The sequence below is a fragment of the Tachypleus tridentatus genome, chromosome 1 (genome assembly GCF_004210375.1).
Source record: "Tachypleus tridentatus isolate NWPU-2018 chromosome 1, ASM421037v1, whole genome shotgun sequence".
In the NCBI taxonomy this organism is placed as follows: domain Eukaryota; kingdom Metazoa; phylum Arthropoda; class Merostomata; order Xiphosura; family Limulidae; genus Tachypleus; species Tachypleus tridentatus.
In genome coordinates this window covers 52,926,530-52,947,376 of record NC_134825.1, presented here as the reverse complement: position 1 = coordinate 52,947,376, position 20,847 = coordinate 52,926,530, and the positions used below count along the sequence as shown (strand labels likewise).

Here is a 20,847-nt window from a genome sequence, read left to right as displayed (position 1 = left end):
TTTGAATAACCAAACTGTTGAATCGAGTATGGAAACCATCATCCTCGTACGTTAGGTGGATCATGGAAAGCGAGCAGATAGGAGTGGTATAACTTGTACATGACAGTCTTACCGTAGAGCATTTTGTAATGAAGACAACGTCGCAGAGCTATTGCTAAGATCCTTGGCCGTTTACTACAGCAGATATATAAATACGTGACAATATTGACTGTAACGACATAAGAAGGATTTTATATAACGTACCTGACATCTGTCTGTAGAAGGACAGAAAAGACAAGGAACAAACGATCCAAATAGGTTAGGAATTAAAATCGTTTTCTTGATAACATCAAAGGAAAATAAATGTGGTAAAAGTTTTTAATTCAATACATCACTTACAAAATTACTTTTGCTTATCTACTGTGGTGAACTATTAACATTGTATTTAGATACAGAAAACCTTCTATTGTTAAGATTATAGTAAGCCAATAATAATTCGCCCTGACATTTACAAAGTGTTATGGATAAAATGTTAAATATAATTAGAGAAAGCACTCTAGTTGTTTCGCACGCTTTTTTAACTAAAATAATTATTTAAACAAATAACACGAAAATAAAAGTAAGGTGATCAATAAATTGTTTCCATTTGTAAAGCGATCATGCGTTTTTTTTTCATATTAGACGTCACTACAGATATACAACTCCATCACAGTCAAAGCACACACGCTAAATTTAGTTCTTTCTGTGGTCGTCATGGCAACTACCGGGTATGGAAGATACAGTGTTGTGTAGGAAGTCTCGAACAGAGCATGTAGATCATTGTTGTGTTGGAAATAAGTGCCAGGCTTACTTGTTGCTACTAGCAACGAATTATATAGCTAGTTTCTACTCGATACAAATTTATGAAAAAAATCACATCTAAAGACTTATTGTGTGATACAGAGAATGGGTAAGAAGTATTTATACCGAAAAAAAAAACAACACAAAACAAAACAGAATAAAGGCCGATATAAACAGATATTGGATTTCTCAAATATTTGTCTTAAATTAAATTTGAATCTAAATACGCCTTAAGCAGTAGATTTTAAAATTGTTCAGAATTTCTAGACCTGTTGTAACAAGATTATTACGTTAATCATGGAGTTGACTGTGTTTGCAACATCATGAAAGAAATAATATTTCAGTAGTTTGGATTAAGAAACAAACTATAAACTGTGTTTAAAAATATATAATACTAAGTCGATTGTGCAACTGCCTTTCAATAAATGTTATTACATTTCAATGCCCCCTCCGAGTAGCTCCGCGGTGAATCCATAGGCTTACGACGCTAAAAATCGGGTTTTGATACCTGTGAAAAGAAGAGCACAGATATTCCATTGTACAGCTTTGCGATTAACAACCGAACCAACTATTAAACAAAAGTGTATGGCATGGCCAGGTGAGTTAAGGCGTACGACTCGTAATCTGAGGGTCGCTGATTCGAATCCCCGTCGCACCAAACATGCTCGCCCTTTGAACCGTGGGGGCGTTATAATGTGACGGTTAATCCCAATATTCGTTAGTAAAAGAGTAGCCCAAGCATTGGCAGTGGGTGGTGATGAATAGCTGCCTTCCCTCGAGTCTTACACTGCTAAATTAGGGGCGGATAGCGCAGATAGCCCTCGTGTAGCTTTGCACGAAATTCAAAACAACAAACAAACAAAAGAATACCTAATCACGACGAGAATACGTTTTTAATTTTAAGAAGTCAACTCTTCAATTATTAATTTATCTGTTTGAAAAATTGAATTAAATAAACTTTACAAAATTGAGTAGTGTGTTTTAGCTGAATAACTGTTTTTAATATTTTTATCAATGTCATACCAACTGTGTTCTTCATTTAAATACCTTATATAATATCCTGCATCACTATGAATTAACTATTGACAAAATTTTACTGAAACTACGCTGGAATTTTAAAATAAGTACATTTCACTAATTGTTGTTGTTGTTTTGAAATAAGCACAAAGCTACACAATGGGCTATCTGTGCTCTGCCCACCACGGGTATCGAAACCCGATTTTTTGCATTGTAAATCCACGGATATACTGCTGAGCCACTGAGGAACCCATTTCTCTAATTATAAATGGCTTTTCAAATAAGTACATTATTTTAAATATTATATATAAAACAACAGAAAAGGATTTCTGTGAATCCAGTTTTAGTAAAAATTTTCTAACTATATTTTACAAGCTCAATTTTACATATAAATGAAATATTTCATCCACATATTTAACTTATCTATCTAACCTAATTTTAATCACACAGTTCATTTAAATATACTCAGTATATATAAATTTAACTAGAACACAATTTCAAAAATACACTAGATAGCCATAAGTATATGGACATCTCTTATAATTAGTGGGTTCGGCTATTCCAACCACACCCACTGCTGATAGGTGCATAACATCAAGCATACAGCCACGCAATCTCCACAGACAAACATTGGCAGCAGAATGGGTCGTACTTAAAAACTCAGTGACTTTCAACGTGGCACTGTCATAGGATGCCACCTTTCAAACAAGTCAGTTCATCAAATTTATGCCCTGCTAGTGCCGCTCCAGTCGACTGTAAGTGCTGTTATTGGGAAGTTAAAACATCTAGGAGCAACAATAGCTCGGCCATGAAGTGGTAAGCCACGCAAACTCACAGAACGGGACCGCCGAGTGCTGAAGCACATCGCGCGTAAAAGTCGTCTGTCCACAGTTGCAACACTCACTATCGAGTTCCAAACATCCTCTGGAGAAAGAATAATGGTCTGGGGCTGTTTTTCATGGTTTGGGCTAAGCTCTTTAGTTCCAGTGAAGGAAAGTCTTAATGCTACAGCATACAATGACATTCTAGAAAATTGTGTGCTTTCAACTTTGTGGAAACAGTTTGGGGAAAGCCCTTTTTTGTTTCAGCATAACAATGCCCATTAAAAAATAACCTAGGTTTACCAAATTATGCTTAAATTTAAAGCTATTACTTTAATTTTCAGCTACTTAATGCTAAGTTATTTCATATCGGCTATAAAAAAAAATATATATATATCAAAATATGCATAACCAAATATCGTGGCAGAAAAATGAATTTGTATCAAAATTTAATTTTAAACTTTTCGCTTCTGTTACTTAGAAAAACAATTTGAAACATATTTTTTCCACATTTTACATTCAAACAATTTCATCACAGATCGACATATGATAAACACTTCTGTAACAGTTTCTTTTATGATTAAAGTTTTGACTGGTACTGGATCTCAGTCTATGGAGGTCGGGGGTCAGGAAACTTGGACAACTTCCTGAAGTCAAATAGTTCTATGGGCTCTCTGGTGCATTATAGACCATTTTGAACACTAAACAATTGCGCTATTTACTGTTAAAGTGTTTACTGAACGCTACACTTTAATTCATAGGTTTATAGTTGCAACAATTAGACAAGTTAAGTAGAAACCGTTCGTTTTATGATATATTGGCGAAATACTTGTACAAATTAATTATTTACAAACTGTCTTTTAAAAGCCAAATTTGGAATATTATGTATGTTCATGCATCTATCCTACTATACATTTTTTTATATAAATCTTAAAGCAAATTCATGCATGCTGCAGTTTGGATATAAAGTGCCAACCATGACATAAAAAAATCCTTGTAAACCAAAAACAATACAAACTCCTGAATTATAAAATAAACTACGTAGACTAGGACAATACTTAAAGTGTTTCATAAACATGTACAGCTATTCGACATTTGATCATTGTGTATTAAGTTTGAATTGGTCCTCTTTGTGCCTTCCAGTATCTAAACAAATATGGTTAATATCCAACAGCAGAACGTGGACTAGTGGATACTAGAGGGGAGGACAGGTAGACGACAAACGTTTTAGCCTATTTTACTCATTAGATATCACAAACAAGTCCCATCAGATTAGGTTGGTATACTTTACGCAGGCAAAAGTATACAGTCATTCAGTATTGCACAGGAAAAATATCGATGACAATGCAGAAACTACTATTACAAAATAAAGCCATCATCTTCCACAGTTCATACGTATGTAAATCAAAAATAAAGCGATCTGTGATGTGACTTAAAGTTCACATATTTTCTTATACAGCCTTTTGCTCGTATATGAAGATTTGGGGATTGTAGTTTTAGGTTTTGTTTTTCAGTTTCATTACATTTCACTTCTATGTGGAGCACAGCTATGAAGACAGGTAAGAACAACCTGATATCAACAATTCATGCTCAATACTAATAAGACCATTAGGTACCTCTAATACACCACTTTCTTTTCATCTTTAGTGTATTAAGTCGCGTGACAGGATATGATTGAAATGTGGTGAAATCAAGGCAGTTTATTTTAACGGTATTGAGTGTTATTTATTAAGCTGAAATAAGAAATAGCTGCGCTAGTATGTGGTAGCACAAAGTGTCTTAAGAGGTTGTCCTTATAATGTTTGGCATCAACGATAATATTTCACAGGATGACAAATTTGTACATCCAAATCACACCTATAAGCATTGTAATGCTTCTGCGCATGCTCCAACTTACTTAGAAATATCATTTTCTCCCACGAATATTTGCTGAAGTATGCGTGTTTGTAAGTGTCTCTTATAGCAAAGCCACATCAGGCTAATTGCTGTGTCTAGCGAGGGGATTCGAACACCTGATTTTAGCTTTGTAAATTCGAAGACTTAACGCTGTCCCAGCGGGGGACTTGCTCAAGTAACACGTAGATGAAGTAGAACTGCTTCAAAATTATGCCTGGTCGATGTTTACGCCTGTAAACATAGCAAGGACTTCAGCTCATGCTTAACGTATTTAAAGAAAAAAGGTACAAGGTTCCTGTTAATGAGTGGATGGAAGGCGAGTTTTGGAAGATAATAATTTAAATGTTATTGAGGCTAATATTTATGATATAGATGGATCAGAGTAATGCAGTTTATATCGTTAGTAGAATATCAATTCGCAATAAAACCGAGTGTTTTTTTTTACAAGTATCGTATTTCCGGCTTTAGATTGAAAATAACAACCCGAAACAGGTTCTGTATTTCAGTTACAACATTTGATTTTAGGTAAATTCTAAGATGTTGGCAGCAAGAAACAACACCATGACAATTTAATATATACACAAACGAGCTTTACTTTTAATAGTGAATGTACCGTCACAGTTTATATCATGTGTACTATTAACTTTATGAAGAATATCCATATTTATACGTAAATTATTACTCCTAGGAATAGAAATTTTTTGCGACTTTATGAAACTACAAACATTTAAGACAAATTTACGATAAATATAAGTATTGTTGTCATTAGTAAACAGACGTAAACTAATCATCAACATAAATCTAATGCACGAACACTTATCCATGGATATTGAAATATAATAATTTCTCAGACTCCCTCACTGTGACAGCGATAAGTATGCTGGTTTACAACCCTACAATCAGGGATTCGATCCCCCTTAGTGAAGACAGCAGATAGTCCGATGTGGTTTTGTTATAAGAAAAACACACATACAAAGATAGAGGCGAACTTGTTCAAGATTTATAACATGAATTTCATGTTTCTAAAAACGCATGATACATTATTAACAAAGTTTACAAACATTAGTTATTGGAGAAAAATTTTAAAACGGAGACAAGTTTGATGATCTATTGTGAAATACACGAAGTACAATGTGTTTCTTACTATGTCATCATACAGTTGAAACGACTTCTTTATAATTAGTCGTATTTTTAATGAAACTGATAAAGCCAGTAGTACATATCCATTTGGGCTAACAATGGCAAATTGGAGATGCTAAAACACGTTCGATTTGTTTCACTAAATCTCATTGATATTAATTTATGTAAAGAAACGTTGCTTCCCTTTTCTCGTTTTATATTAATTTGAACATGAAGCAACATTTTACGAAAGAACACTGTTATAGATGCCACGTAAATGATTCATGTTTCAGTCGAAAGACACGTTACTGAATTTTCACAGCATTCGAATAACAAACATCCATGTATAAAATACACAGTTGAACAAGCATGAATCCTAATTATCTTTATTTTTAATTGATAACTTAGTGCATTGTCACAGTTTCGAAGCATTTATTTTCTAAAAAAAAAGTTGCATTTTCTGGGTTATAAGTTTTTGTTGACAGATTCAAAGTGGGTTGAGTATCACTATCTGCTTAAATGTAAGCTCTTTCTTATCTGAAGCCACCATCTGGTGTTCAGGTGTTCTGTAAGTAAGGTGTGCTCTTTCATTCCTTTATTCTGTTCTTTTTATTTTTGTTATACTTTTATCATAAAAATATTCTTGTTTCTTAGTTTATCGTATGCATTTAAAACTAACCTAAATCTCCTTAGCTGGCTCAACCTGTTGCAATATTATTGGATTTACGATCGAAAATATCAATAACAGCAAGAGTGGCTAACTAACGAAACAGTGCATTCTATTCTTTAAAGGCAAGAAAGTAAGAAAAGTATATTTGATCAGCTATATTCAATTCTAGGTTGATTTTTAATTTTGCTCTAAATAGGTAGATTGCTCTGATCAGAAGATAACATTGATAACCAATAACCTTTCTGTCTTTAAAAGTCACTGGTGCTGATACATCATCGTCCTTCACATGACGTAAAATCTCCATCTGGCTAAACAACAATACAAATATCTGAATTAAGAATATACCTAAAGACACTCGAACCCTTTAACTTCTTGCATAATTTGAAGTTTAAATAAGGTATAAACGTAGTTCCAGTATTTTAATTATCTCACTACGATCGCCCTCCACACCCCTCCAGTATTTTGTTCAACAAATTGGTTTCAAACTTTAATTGTACGTATAGAAATTAGCCCTACCAATAAGTTTGAAGAGAAGGTCCATTTTTATTAAAGTTTGTTCATTGACTTGCGCTTAATACTACTCGATGGCTTTTTGCGCCTGCCTCTCCTAATTATCAAATGATAAACAAGAAGGAACGCAACTAGACAACACCACCCAACATCAGCTCTTAGGCAACTCTAGGCCAACGAATACCGGGGTTGACAATCGCTTTATAATGTCCTCATAGATGAAAGGGCGATTACGTTCGGCGACTGACAGATTGCGTGTCGAGTGCCCTAACCACCAGACACATTTGTGTAATACATAACGTTAAGTACCCATACATACTTCCAATAAGTTTGATAGATTGGTCCATGCCAGGTTTCTCAAGAAATACTTGTTCCATTCAGTATTTTACTCGAAATGGCCACTGCTGTTTAGAATCAGACTAAACTAGAATACAATATCACTTTTTCTTTTCCTTTTGACTTAAAGCATATCTAACGTGGATTTAAAAAGGAATATAAAACCTAAATAAAACATACTTCGTTTATTTGCATTGCATACATATATGTTACTGTAAACTAATATAATTAGTACTAAGATCTTCATCTTAAGGATCTAGTAAATAAGCACAGTAAAGATCAAATTCCGCTTGTGAGTGCTGATAAGCATAAACTCTCCAGATACATGACTATTTTATCATTAAATAATAGAGTAATTGTTCAAGTAAAAATAACACAATTACGTCGAATCACAAAACATAAAGGGCAGTTTATGATACTAAATTACAGGGAAATCACTTTTTTTTTGTTCTTTTGGATACTGATAAAACCATGATTCACGAAGTAACCAATCACAAGGCCGTGCTGTGACTTTTAAGATGCTGTCGAAACACTCCTTAAGTTTGTATTGCAGTGTAAACAAGAAAAGAATTATCGCGCAACGAAGCATATGACTGTTAAATATTTGATTTCATATTGCTTTATATAAGCTATAATACAGTGAGTATTTTAACATCTTAAAGCTGCTATTCGTAATCACTGCTGCGAGCTTAGCTTAGACTTAGATACATGTCAACGATTTTGTTTTTGATGTTCGTGAAATAGGAACATATGTTAGGGCTTTCCCAATATTGTTTGTTTGTTTTTGTATTTCGGGCAAAACTACACGAGGGTTATCTGCGCTAGCTGTCTCTAATTTAGCAGTGCAAGACTAGAGGGAAGGCAACTAGTCATCGCCACCCACTGCCAACTCTCGGGCTACTCTTTCACCAACGAAAAATGGGATTGACCGTCACATTATAACGTCCCCCACAGCTGAAAGGACGACAATGTTTGGTGTGACGGGGATTCGAAGCCGCGACCCTCAGATTACGAGTCAAGCGCCCTAACCACTTGGCCATATCGGGTCTTCCCAACATTTCAATCAAGTTATTTGTTGTTGTTTCATAGAGAGATACGCCATCCGTTGTGCAACCGGAGTTAAATAAAAAAACTGTGACGTAGAAGAGGTGATAGTACTTCCCCCTCTTCTATGTTAAGCATCTTTCCACTCGGTTTGATAAATATTTCGATTTCAAAAATTTTTACAATTAAGTAGCTGTAACCTAGTCATTCTAGTCACTAAACTGGTAAAACTAGGAAACTGTAATACTGTTAAGTATTATTAAGTAAACGTTTACTTAGTTACTTCAGTCAGAAACTGTTAGGTACTTTGTTAAAAGAAACAATTTAGTTAACATTATCTAAAGTATCAAATATCATACAAATAGATAGTGTTTGCCTCACTCGATATGTAAAATGTATTCATTATGCACAGGATGGCCCGTTAGTCCCTACCCATCCATATATCTCATGTATCCAATGTATCTGTGTGGTGTCACCAGTATTCTAGCGCTCATGTACCCACGTACTTGTCACAATACGCTCTTCAAGTGTAAATGGGTTTACATCGGCCATAGTTCTCTGAAAACAAAACAACAAATTTATAATACATGCGTAATTAAATATAACATAATAACATATGGATGGGTAGGGACATACGGGCCACCCTGTACATATTGTAATTTATGTAACATCTGTTTAAAAGACATTTTACAAAAACATCAAAGTCGTGTTCATATAAGCATGTTAAGCACGTGGAAATATTCTATATTTGTCGAATTACAGTGTGTTTACAGTAGTATTTAATACCTGATTTACAGTTATCTTTTTATAACACGTTGTTCATGTCAGATGTTAAGTTCATCACGAGCAGTGTTTATATGAAATAGCCGCTGTTGTTTTATCCACGACAAAGTTCTTATAATGAACCGAGCATAATAACATTAATAATAACCTCATAATAAAACAAAACGATATCTTGTTGTTTTTAAAAGAAGAATATAGAATTTTCAGTTTTCTTTGACAAGAGAGGTGCAACTAAATCAGTACTCTGAGTCTCACTTGATATGCAATAAAAATAGATCGATCGAGACAAATCATCTTTGTAATTTAATTATACAAGTTACTGTTAAAACACAGAGTTCTCAACGATTTTAAAACCATGTTGATATTGCACGCTAGTTGTTTGGTAGAGGGAGATACTAATCATGATTACGTAATAATCGCGAAGCTTTGTCTAATTTGAAAAGACAAAGATAAATTATTTATAAATATGAGCAGGTAGTTAGTGAGATTAATGAGTATTTATTGAGTTGGTGAGTTGAGTCTGGGTAAAGTTATCTACATGTTAGAAGTGAGGTTTAATGCGTCAATTTGTGAGATAATTAGAGAAAAATGTAGAAACGCCGGATTGATAGAGTTAAATTTTGTTAATTAGTACACAGTCAATAAATTTTTATTTAATTAGTGTAAGTTAGCCTTTTTGTCAGTTAAGTTAGTTTATTCGTGAGGGTTTCAATCATTGAGTTAGTTATTCAGTGATTAGAGTTTGAGTAAGTTAGCATGTTTATCATCGATTGGTTAGCGAGGACATTTTGCAAGCAGTGACATGAGTTTTAGTTGTGATTTAAGAATTTCTGTTGAAGCATTGTTTGTGAAGTAACAGCTATCAACGAACACAGCCTATACTGAAAATGAATGAAGAAATAAGTTAACTCGCTTCTGTTAAACAGACTAGGCTTCTCATTACTTTTGTGGATTGATCAATAAGAACCATTTAGTGATATAACACGTTAGAGTAATGCTTAAAAGGTAGAGAATCATAAGGATGCAACAAAAATGAAGTGTATGTATTTCATTCAAAGGGTAGAAAGTATTATATGATTCTCACAAATAGTTAACTTTTTCTTTATGAAATAAAAGACGAGAGTATCACATTTTTAATCATTTAAAGTTTAGAAAGTATTTAATTCATATAACTCAAATCGACGCTTAGCATGTCCTAATGGTTAGGGAGCTCGACTTGTAGTGTGAAAATTGCGGAAAATCCCCGAACATGGTCGTTCTGTCAGCTATGAAGGCGTTATAATGTTAAGATGAATCCCACTGTTCATTGGTAATCAGTATCCAAAGAGTTAGCAGTAGGTGGTGTTTTCCCTCTCGCTTATTGCTCAAAATTAGGGACGGCTAGAGCAGATAGCCTTCGAGTAGCTTTGAGCGAGGTAAATAAAAAAAGTATGAAAACAAAGCATCCCCATACTATATCAATTCAGCTTATAGCTTTGTATGTATACAAATATGTCCAGCTATCTCCCACCCATAGTTATTTTAACTCTCTAACTTGGTAATGGTACACATACAAATGAAGACAGGTGGCCTTGAATCCTAAGCCCACTCTCGATTTAATGTCGCCACAATCCAACATCATGGAGCCCTAAACTAATTAGAGATAACAAATCAATGTTATTTTAAGCCACCCAGCAGTCACAAGAATTTATATTAAACTATACGTGGATGAAGAAGAGTTTAATATTTGGGTTAGACGAACAGGAAGAAGTTGAAACAATGCGCAAACATTCGCGGCATAATTATCTTAACTATGTTAAATTATAACATTCCATGTATGGAAAATCTCCGCCTTGTCGGCAAGCAATAAATGTGATTTGGGTTTCCTAAAAAGTCGTATGGTTATACTTTGGTCATTTGAGTTTTTTTAATATAAATTATTGTAACATTAGCAGAGCTCGTTCCTTTGTATTCTGTTCTTTTAAAGGAGTCATTGTAATAGTTGTGAATTATTGAACGTTCTGAGGGTAGCTATAGCTTATTTTTAGATGGTTATTTTACTTATTAGTTAAAGCATCACTAAGTATGTATTACAGTACGCAGTAATGGACTTGTCCCTTCAGTTGTTAGGGGCGGATGGCTACCTGTAAGTGATGAACACTTTAACGTGTAGTGTTAAAGATACAGCAAGAAAAAAAGCGGTTAAGTTTCGTTAAATGGTTATACTTGTGATTTTCTTCACATAAAACAAAAATGACAACGAAACAAGACAGGAGCGAAAACGAAGTTACAACAAAGTGTCCTTTAGCGACAATAAAATAAAAAAAAAACTGTTAAAACCACGAATGTATGATTAAATACCACAATGGGTGTGCGAGTTTCCAAAGAGCCATTCTGGTGTAAATGTTATACAGCAAATTTCATCAATTCTTATTTGATGCACAAGTAAAACAACAAAAAACCACCGGTACATTACAAAATTGTCAGAAAAGTATCTGAGAAGAGAATTCTAAAGTTTAACTAAGTTTGAAATACGAAACGTTTATTGATACGTTGCAGGAGCAACACAGAAATCGGTTTAACTATCAACACTGCACTAATCACTTTATTACTGACAAAAATAGCACCAATAATTTTTATTCTTAAAAAACAAGCACAACTCACCAATTTTTGCTAATCCGGCTATTAAGATCCATATACTTATAATATAAGGAGTAGAAACGTGTGGGAAGTCAACTTTGGCCACATGGTAACGATGGGTTTCGTGCTTCTCGTGGTCATGATTTACAACTTCATCCTGTTCGTGTCGCGGAATAATTTCCACGGAATCGGTGTGAAATTCTGTCGAAATTTCTGGTCTACTGGTCTTTATGGGCTGATAAGGGCTTCCAACGGTTGTATCGAGGTGACCTGCACCATTAATTGATGTTTCATCTGCCAGTACTAAGACCATAACTAAGTTTGAAATCAAGGTAAGTAAAATAACCATTGAATGCTTTCTGCTGTGAATATCCATCATTGTTAAGATGATTATATACGGTATAAAAGTCTAAAATAAATTAACAACAAAATAAAACAGGTTCTTTAAAGCTCATTTGGTAAATTATTTCACAGCTGTCTAAGAGTTGGACACTAATATCAATGATCACAAACTCTGGTAAATGTTTTAACTACGGAAGTAATTCCGATAGGTTTCGCTACTCTTGATTGTATGAACTATTGAAACATCTCAACGCTCTTTTGTGTCGTTTATTTTTGTGCAATGATTTCTTATTGGACGGCTCGTAGGGAATGACGTATAGTGGAAAAAACGAGCACGTGACTTACAGGTGGTTTTGTAACAGGTATGATTCTTTCGCTACCGTTGTTTACAAGGACGGGTTGACTTGCGAAATGTGCGCAACATCGTTGTTACATTAGAGAATTATTATTCGTTTAAATACCAATGAATATATTATTTTAAAAATAAAAGTATATTTTCCTCTAGCCTTAATCACTTTTTAATTCCAGACGTGTTTTTTTTTTTTTTGTATCTTGTAATAAAACGGATAGAGAAGCTGTACCCTGAAAATATTTTTTGTTGATAATCTGTTGCCAGGGGCGTAGATCCTGGGGAGGATGGAGGGTATACATTCCCCCTTCATTTTAGGTGGGGGTATGGTGCATACAATAATCCTTCCCTACAGTTTGGTCTGCTGAATTGTTTTATTGCATCACAGGCCTACAAATTGTGTGTTCGTTCTTGTGATTCTCGTGTTTTTACCAATCGAATTACATAATTAGGCCTAGATATAGGCTTTTTAGGTAGCCGAAATGTACATATTTAATATAAGCGTGTTTCTAAGCTTTTCGATCTAAGTTATAGTTCGTAACTTCATAAGTATCAGTCAGTAGGCCTAAGTATACATTCAAGTATCGTGGCAACAAGATTACTCTGTGACTGCATGTTTACAGCTTTCAGGTTCACGTAATCAGAGATTACCAATTTGCAAATTGAACAGTCCACATAAGTGGTTGCAAAAATCATCCCCCCCCATCGGGTGTAAAAAATCTACGCCCCTGTCTGTTGCTGATGTGTTAACAACAAAGATTTAGTCATATATCATTCTACAAAACACTTAAAATAAGAATTATATTTTGCTGTAAAGAACGAAAAAGTCTTTTCCTTATTACATTAGGACTCATTCATGTAAAACCTTTGAATGTGTATCTTGACATTTGTATTTTAAACACTTTTTTATATAATTAATGTTACCGATAAACAATAAATAATCCAAATATATTAATGACTAGCCAGTTATAAGCTGCTCTATACGTTAGATTAATCGCGTGCCATAATAAACAGAGCCGTTCATCTTCTTTCTGTCGTGGGTTCGAATCCCCGTCATACCAAACATGCTCGCCCCTTTCATCCGTGGGAACGTTATCATGTGACGGTAAATCCCACTATTCGTTGGTAAAAGTGTAGCCCAAGAGTTAGCGGTGGGTGGTGGTGACTAGCTGCCTTCTCTCCAGTCTTACACTACTAAATGAGGGACGGCTAGCCTAAATAGCCCTTGTGTAGCTTTGCGTGAAATTAAAAACAAATAAAAATATTCTTCCTTCTCACAGTGGCCCAGCGGAATGTCTGCAGACTTACGACACTAGAAACCGAGTTTCGATACCCGTATTGGGCAGAGCATAGATGGTTGTTTGTGTAGGTTTGTGCTTAATAAGAAACGTACATTATTTTCAAACAAAAATATACACGCTTTGTAAATTTAACGAAATGAAAGAACTTTATAACTTTTATATGTTATCAAAACTTTTGTGGTTCTTGTAGGATAAATGACAAAAAAACAACAAAAGCAGCACTGTTTCCAAGCTGTACTATGGTGTGTAATTCACATTTTTTGCAAGCTGTAGAAGCTTTTTAGATTTCTATGTGAGATGCGTTATTTTTTAACATTTTCCTCACAATTTCTAACGAAGGAAATAGTTTGTTTGTTTGTTTTTGAATTTCGCACAAAGCTACTCGAGGGCTATCTGTGCTAACCGTCCCTAATTTAGTAGTGTAAGACTAGAGGGAAGGCAGCTAGTCATCACCACCCACCGCCAACTCTTGGGCTACTCTTTTACCAACGAATAGTGGGATTGACCGTCACATTATAACGCCCCAACGGCTGAAAGGGCGAGCATGTTTGGCGCGACGGGGATGCGAACCCGCGACCCTCAGATTACGAGTCGCACGCCTTAACACGCTTGGCCATGCTGGGCCATGAAGGAAATAGAAAATGAAACAAACTCTGGGTAGAACCGGTTTAAGAGAATACTACAACTTATCACAGATAACCCGCGGGTGAATCAAAGTGAGGTTTTGATATCACGCAGCATAGCAGAGTATGTTAGTTTAAGGAAAAGTAGTTAAACTTTTTTGAACTACATGTATCTATTTGACAACAATTATATACGAGTTATAAATATTTGTCAAAATTCACACATATCTTTGTCAAATAAGCAACAGTTAGAATATACTTTTCAAGACAACTCGATATCAAATTGACGTCAAACATTCACTTTCAGGTGTAGTATTTTAAGGGTAAACCTACATCATAGATGCTGGTGGATCTAATATGTAAAGGGACAGGTATAACAATTGTTACAGATGAAGCGAAATAGACAAAACACAGTGTTGAAGTTAAAGTGTTTTATTATGTCACCCAAGAGAGACATACTAGTTTTCTATTATTTTTTCTTCTTCCAAACACTCTATAATCGACCACAATTTCTTCATTTCTTGGTTGATATGTGCGAGAATTAATAGACCTTGGACCCATATGACCAGTTGCCATTTTTTAATTAGTTTTTTTTAAGGATGTTGTAGGGTCAAATGCCAAACAATCCTAAAATGAACATTTCGGGCTTTTGTGCAGTCATATGTAGAGTGATCAAGATGGAGATTGACACGAATTTTACTTTTTATCATAAAAAATAAGAGTTTTTGAGAGTGTTCTGAGCTCATAAAAATGATAATTTTGAAGAGTTTGGTCAATTATACCGCTGTATTTCGGCCAATTTTTACAGAGTTTGATACAAAAATATTCGTTTTACGGGTCCAAACAGAGGTGTAGATAATTTTTGAATTTTTGTCTTTTGCCCAATTCTTCGGTGATAAAAGTACAATTTGTGGTTTTCGTCAAATATTCATAAATGTGTCAACAACTTATATTGGATTTAGTACAAAGATGCCTCTCTGAAAGTCCCAAAAAGTGATATAAATAGTCTTCGATTTTTCTTTGTTTTACACTATCTTCATGGTTTCAAAATTGACCATGTTGGGGTTGCGTGATGGAGACGTATTGAATATTGGGTAGAAGTAAATTGAAAAATTGAACAGCAATCTATCATCGTAACACTTTCTACAGTTAATAAAAAGAGATGAGACATTTAAAAGTTAAAGTAATACTATATACTACATAAGTTTGTCATAGATCTAAAAAGAAAAGAATCATGAAAAGTGCACACGACCAGTAGGTAGAAGACACAAACAAGTCTTGGTCCTCTCTCAAATTAGGAAAAGAACTTTTCTTTTGAATGGTTAAAATGAATCTGGTGTAAGACTTAATATATTACATATCTTTTCTGTAGCTGTTACATGTTGTAGTTTATTTCTGACGAGTCTGATTTATTATGTTACGTACGTTAGTAATTATTATTTCAAATAACCGGAAATATGAATTTGAATTTAGAAGTTAATTAAATGTTAATATGTATATATCACATTTAGGATTTTACTAACGAGATCGATACACACAGTTTCCTTCTTTAACACATGTATGTTAATACACAAACAAAACCAATACAATTTATAATAACAGATACCACTAGTTACTACAAATTATGGTTTATATACAACTTTTACAAACAATATTGATTTATATATCCGGTATAGAACTGAATACTTTATCGACATTTATAGAGAGCAAATTAATTCTTTGTTTGTATACTTCTATACTTCTTTTGACGACTAGTTACTAAAATCAGGGGTTCGATTCCTCTCGGTGGGCTCGGCAGGTAGCCTGATGTGGCTTTGCTAAAAGATTGGAATTTGGTTTTGGAATTTCGCACAAAGTTACTCGAGGGCTACCTGTGCTAGCCGTCCCTAATTTAGCAGTGTAAGACTAGAGGGAAGACAGCTAGTCATCACCACCCACCGCCAACTCTTGGGCTACTCTTTTACCAACGAATAGTGGGATTGACCGTACAATTATAACGCTCCCACGTCTGGGAGGGCGAGCATGTTTGGCGCGACTCGGGCGCGAACCCGCGACCCTCAGATTACGAAGCGCACGCCTTAACGCGCTAGGCCATGCCAGGCCCTCATTGCTAAAAGAAAACACACACAAACACATGGCTAGTTTGCATAGAGCGTCCGTAAACTTTCGTCGACGACAATGTTTAATATCCTCACATAAATACTAACGTCCAAAGTTAATTTACTGAAGTTAAAATATTTATGTTCGAAATCTATAAACGTTCCTGGTCAAATTCTGTAGTTTTCCGATTAATAAACGTTAATTACAAGTATAACTTCCGAGGTCTAAAGCATACCGACTGTAGCTGTCTAATAATAATCTTCTTCAGTCTCTCGACTAGCTGTTTTATACGAATCACGTGATGTTCTCGAAGCTCTAACAATGTCGTAAGACAAATATTGTTTATTCTTACGCTAGCGAATTTTATACAAATTTCGAGAAAAAGCGGAACTTGCGCAATATATAATCAAGATTATACGTCACATCCAAACGAGGAAAGTATACTTAAACATTAGGCGTAGGCATTAAAATAAATTTATAACGTGAAAACCGTTACTTAACTTACGAATGAAAAAAAAATTAGAATGGAAGGTGTGAGAGGTAGGTAGTGTTTCAGACTGTACATTTCTGCCACTTTAGGCGAAACTCAGATGATTGTTTTTACAACTACCTTTTATGAGATAATATCCAGAGTATCGAAACACTCAAGAAACTGACCATCTTTGGCAATTATTTATTGTTACTTAACTTACCAGAATTGTTGTAGCAAAAAAGTTGTTGCTATATGTTAATTCTCTTTTTAGGCTAAAAACTTAATTTGATAGTAAATTATTGAAGCGTTTGTTTATTATTTATATTTGATTATGTTTAAGCATGTTTTAGATATAAATATTTCAGAAAGATTCTCTTATCAAATAACAAAACCAAGATCAGAAACTGTTACAACTATCAGGCCATCCCATAAGTAATGTCTGAAAATTTAATACAGAAAGTGCATCATAATTTCTCTCTTTGTAGAAGGTTTTAATGACTAAAGTATGTAGCAGGACAGGTATAAAAATGTTCAGACAAATAAAGGAAATTAACCCAACTCCACTTTTTTCAGATCATTAATCAACTAAACCCTTATGAAGATGGTTGTGTCTGAGAAGCACATTAGGCATATAATGCTTTATGAGTTTAAAAAAGGCAATAGTGCAGCAGAAAGTACACGAAACATTCAAGGTGTTTATGGTACGGAGTATCTCAATGAAAGAAAATGTTGAAGGTGGTTACAGAAGTTCAGATCAGGTGATTACAGTTTAAGTGATGTGCCATGTTCAGGTAGTCCTGTTGAATTTAATGATGACTTGCTGCTAGCTGCACTTGATGAAGATTGTGCTGTAACAGTTGAAGAACTAGCACAGAAGCTTAATTCAACCTATTCAACAGTTCACTTTCATCTGCAACAGCTTGGAAAGGTGTCAAAATTTGGTAAATGGGTCTCCCATGATTTAATAGAAGCCAACATTTCCACTTCTCTCACTCTCGTGAACGTAACACACCTTTTTTTGGACAGGTTAGTGACTGAAATGAAAAACTGATATATTATTTAAAAAAATGTTAAGTGCCGCAGACAATGTCTCAGTGCAGGTAAACTGGTTAAAGTACAGCTCAAAATGAACTTCCACCCTAGGAAAATCTTGTTCAGCGTTTGGTGGGATATTGTTGGTGTGATCCACTTTGAGTTGCTGCCACTCAATTTAACGGTTACATCAGATTTTTATTGTCAACAGTTAGACCGCTTGAATGTTGCACTGAAAGAAAAGACGCCTGTTTTGATCATTCGTAAAGATGTTGTATTACACCAGGATAATACACAGCCCCATACACCAAGGATCACATCTGCCAAGATTGAAGAGCTAGACTGGGGAAAACTTACACATCCTCCTTATTCCCAAGACCTTGCCCTATCTGATTGTCATCTATTCCAAAGTTTGCAGAACTATCTTGATGGAAAAGAGCTTGGAACACATGATGTCAAAACTACCCTCTCTACATTCTTTTCCTCCAAACCCCAATAAATTTATAGAAGTGGCATTCAGAAACTTTGAATAGTTGGCAAGAAGTAATTAATAATAATAGAACGTACACTGTTGATTGAATAACATTAAAAGGGTTTGAAATCCATTCTCTGAACCTAAAATCGGACATTATTTCAGGGATGACCTGATAATTATATACATATATGTATATATATAATTAGTATACTAGTCTATTTATTGCAACAGGTTTGTTTTGAATTTTGCGCAAAGCTAGACGAGGGCTATCTGCGCTGGTCTTCCCTAATTTAGCAATGTAAGACTAGAAGGAAGGCAACTAATCATCACCATCCACCGCCAACTATTGGGATTGACCGTCTCATTATAATGCCCACATGGCTGAAAAGACGAGCATTTTGGTGTGACAGGGATTCAAACCCGCGACCTTCAAATTACGAGTTCACTGCCTTAACCACTCGGCCATTTGATTACAACAGAACTTCTCTAAATACAGGGTTTCTAGAATAATACAAAATAATTCTGATTGCAAACACCGAGATCTATAACTCCACGTATCTCAGACCTGACATTATTTATTAAGTACGGGTTATATTTGATAAATAGATAAATTAACATTATATCTTGTATACGTATTTTGTTTTAGAGTCATTAAAGCTAAGCTTAACCGTTATTCTACGACATAACGTCAGACCATTTTCAATGTTTAATAACCTTTTAGTATGTTGTTGTATAAAATATATGTTAAAGAATACTTATTTAAATCCGCTTTGTATTGATACCCGTCGGTAGACATATCGCTGTATCACAGGGGAGGGCAACTAGAACTGTACAAATTGAATATAATATGTGATAATTCTGCCATAATTATGTCGATTATTTTATTAAGTTAAGTTTGTTTGTTTTTTGGAATTTCGCACAAAGCTACTCGAGGGCTATCTGTGCTAGCCGTCCCTAATTTAGTAGTGTAAGACTAGAGGGAAGGCAGCTAGTCATCACCACCCACCGCCAACTCTTGGGCTACTCATTTACCAACGAAGAGTGGAATTGACCGTGACATTATACGCTCCCACGGCTGGGAGGGCGAGCATGTTTAACGCCACGCGGGCGCGAACCCGCGACCCTCGGATTACGAGTAGCACGCCTTACGCGCTTGGCCATGCCAGGCCCCATTAAGTTAAGAAAAGAAATATTTTTGTAAACTGTTTCATCTTAAATTTTTACAATACAAATGTCTTCTGAAAATTTTGCTTTGACGATGAATATCAGTTTTTTAGTGCAAATGTATACGTAAAATTGGCTATCTGCACTCTATTCACCATGGGGAATCGACCCCGAATTTTGGTGTTGGAAGCCCTTAAACTTACTGCTGAGTCACCGAACCATAAATAATAATTTTCAAAATATACATATACATACGATACCAAATACGCAAAACTTCCACCCTTATTCACGTCTTTTCGTAGATTGAAAAATCAGTCACGCCTAAAAATACTTCTCATCATTGCAACCTGTTCCCGGTACCATGACAACAGTGAAGATTACTTTGACTTTCTCGTTCTACACTTCCTTCTTATTTATATTTTCACCTTGAAGAGGAAAAGTTTACTTTCTGAAAGCACCTAATATTTCCTGTTCTACGATTTACCAAAATTTATAAAAAGGACTAACGTTAGGTCATATAATGACCTTTTATTATGTTTTAGCACAAAATGTCTACTCAAGTATATTTATTTGCCTCCGTACTTTTGTTTATACCCTTTGAATTGTGCGCACAAGTACATTTGGATGGTAACGTGCACGCTCATTTTTAGGCCAGAAAACTGAGTATTATTATAATAGATTGGTAGTAAAGGAAATATTGGGGAGTTTTAGAAATTCTCCAAATAGTGAAAATGTAATCTAAATATAGAGGTGTACGTTTGGAGAGAGTAAGGCAAAAACAATTCATGTGTAACAGAAAACTATGTTGTTTTACCGAAATAAGTAATTAAACTATGAAATTATATAACTATGAAATATTATAGTAAAAATGTACAAACTAAATAGAATATATGAAACTTTCGCCAGAAATAGTTGGATTATTTTGTTAAGTTAAGAAATATTTTCATAAGGTGCTTTATTATAAGTTTGTACAATAAAAATGTCCTTTGATATTTTACTTTAACAATAAATAGCAAAGGGTTTTTTATTCTTTTATTCAGTACAAAACAGTACAATCCATGACCGTTTAAAATAACGAAAGTGTTTTTTTTCCACCTCAAGATTTTTACAACTCCTATTGGGTAACAGCAACTTACAATAAACTAACTTCATAAACAAATAATGTTTCTGCACACATTTTACCTTCTTGCTAACTACTCGTACACGCTCTTCACTGACTAAATATTTACATTGCTTACTAACCAATACTAGTCTAACTATTGTTCTATACCAGGGGTGGTCAAACTTTCTTAACATAAGAGCCACATACAATAAACTTCAAATGCTTGAGAGCGGCAAGACATGAACAAATATTA

General features: G+C 34.6%; 1 protein-coding gene across 1 annotated transcript in view; it reads right to left on the bottom strand.

The window, feature by feature from the left end:
- Positions 1–12,231, bottom strand: part of LOC143248752 (Na(+)/H(+) exchanger protein 2-like) — a 52,997-nt gene extending 40,766 nt beyond the window's left edge. Inside the window, exon 1 of the mRNA XM_076497439.1 lies at positions 11,659–12,231. Coding sequence (XP_076353554.1) covers positions 11,659–12,013 — 355 coding nt within the window. The 5' untranslated portion in view covers positions 12,014–12,231. The remainder of the gene's footprint in view (positions 1–11,658) is intronic.
- Between the last annotated feature and the right edge of the window lie 8,616 nt (positions 12,232–20,847).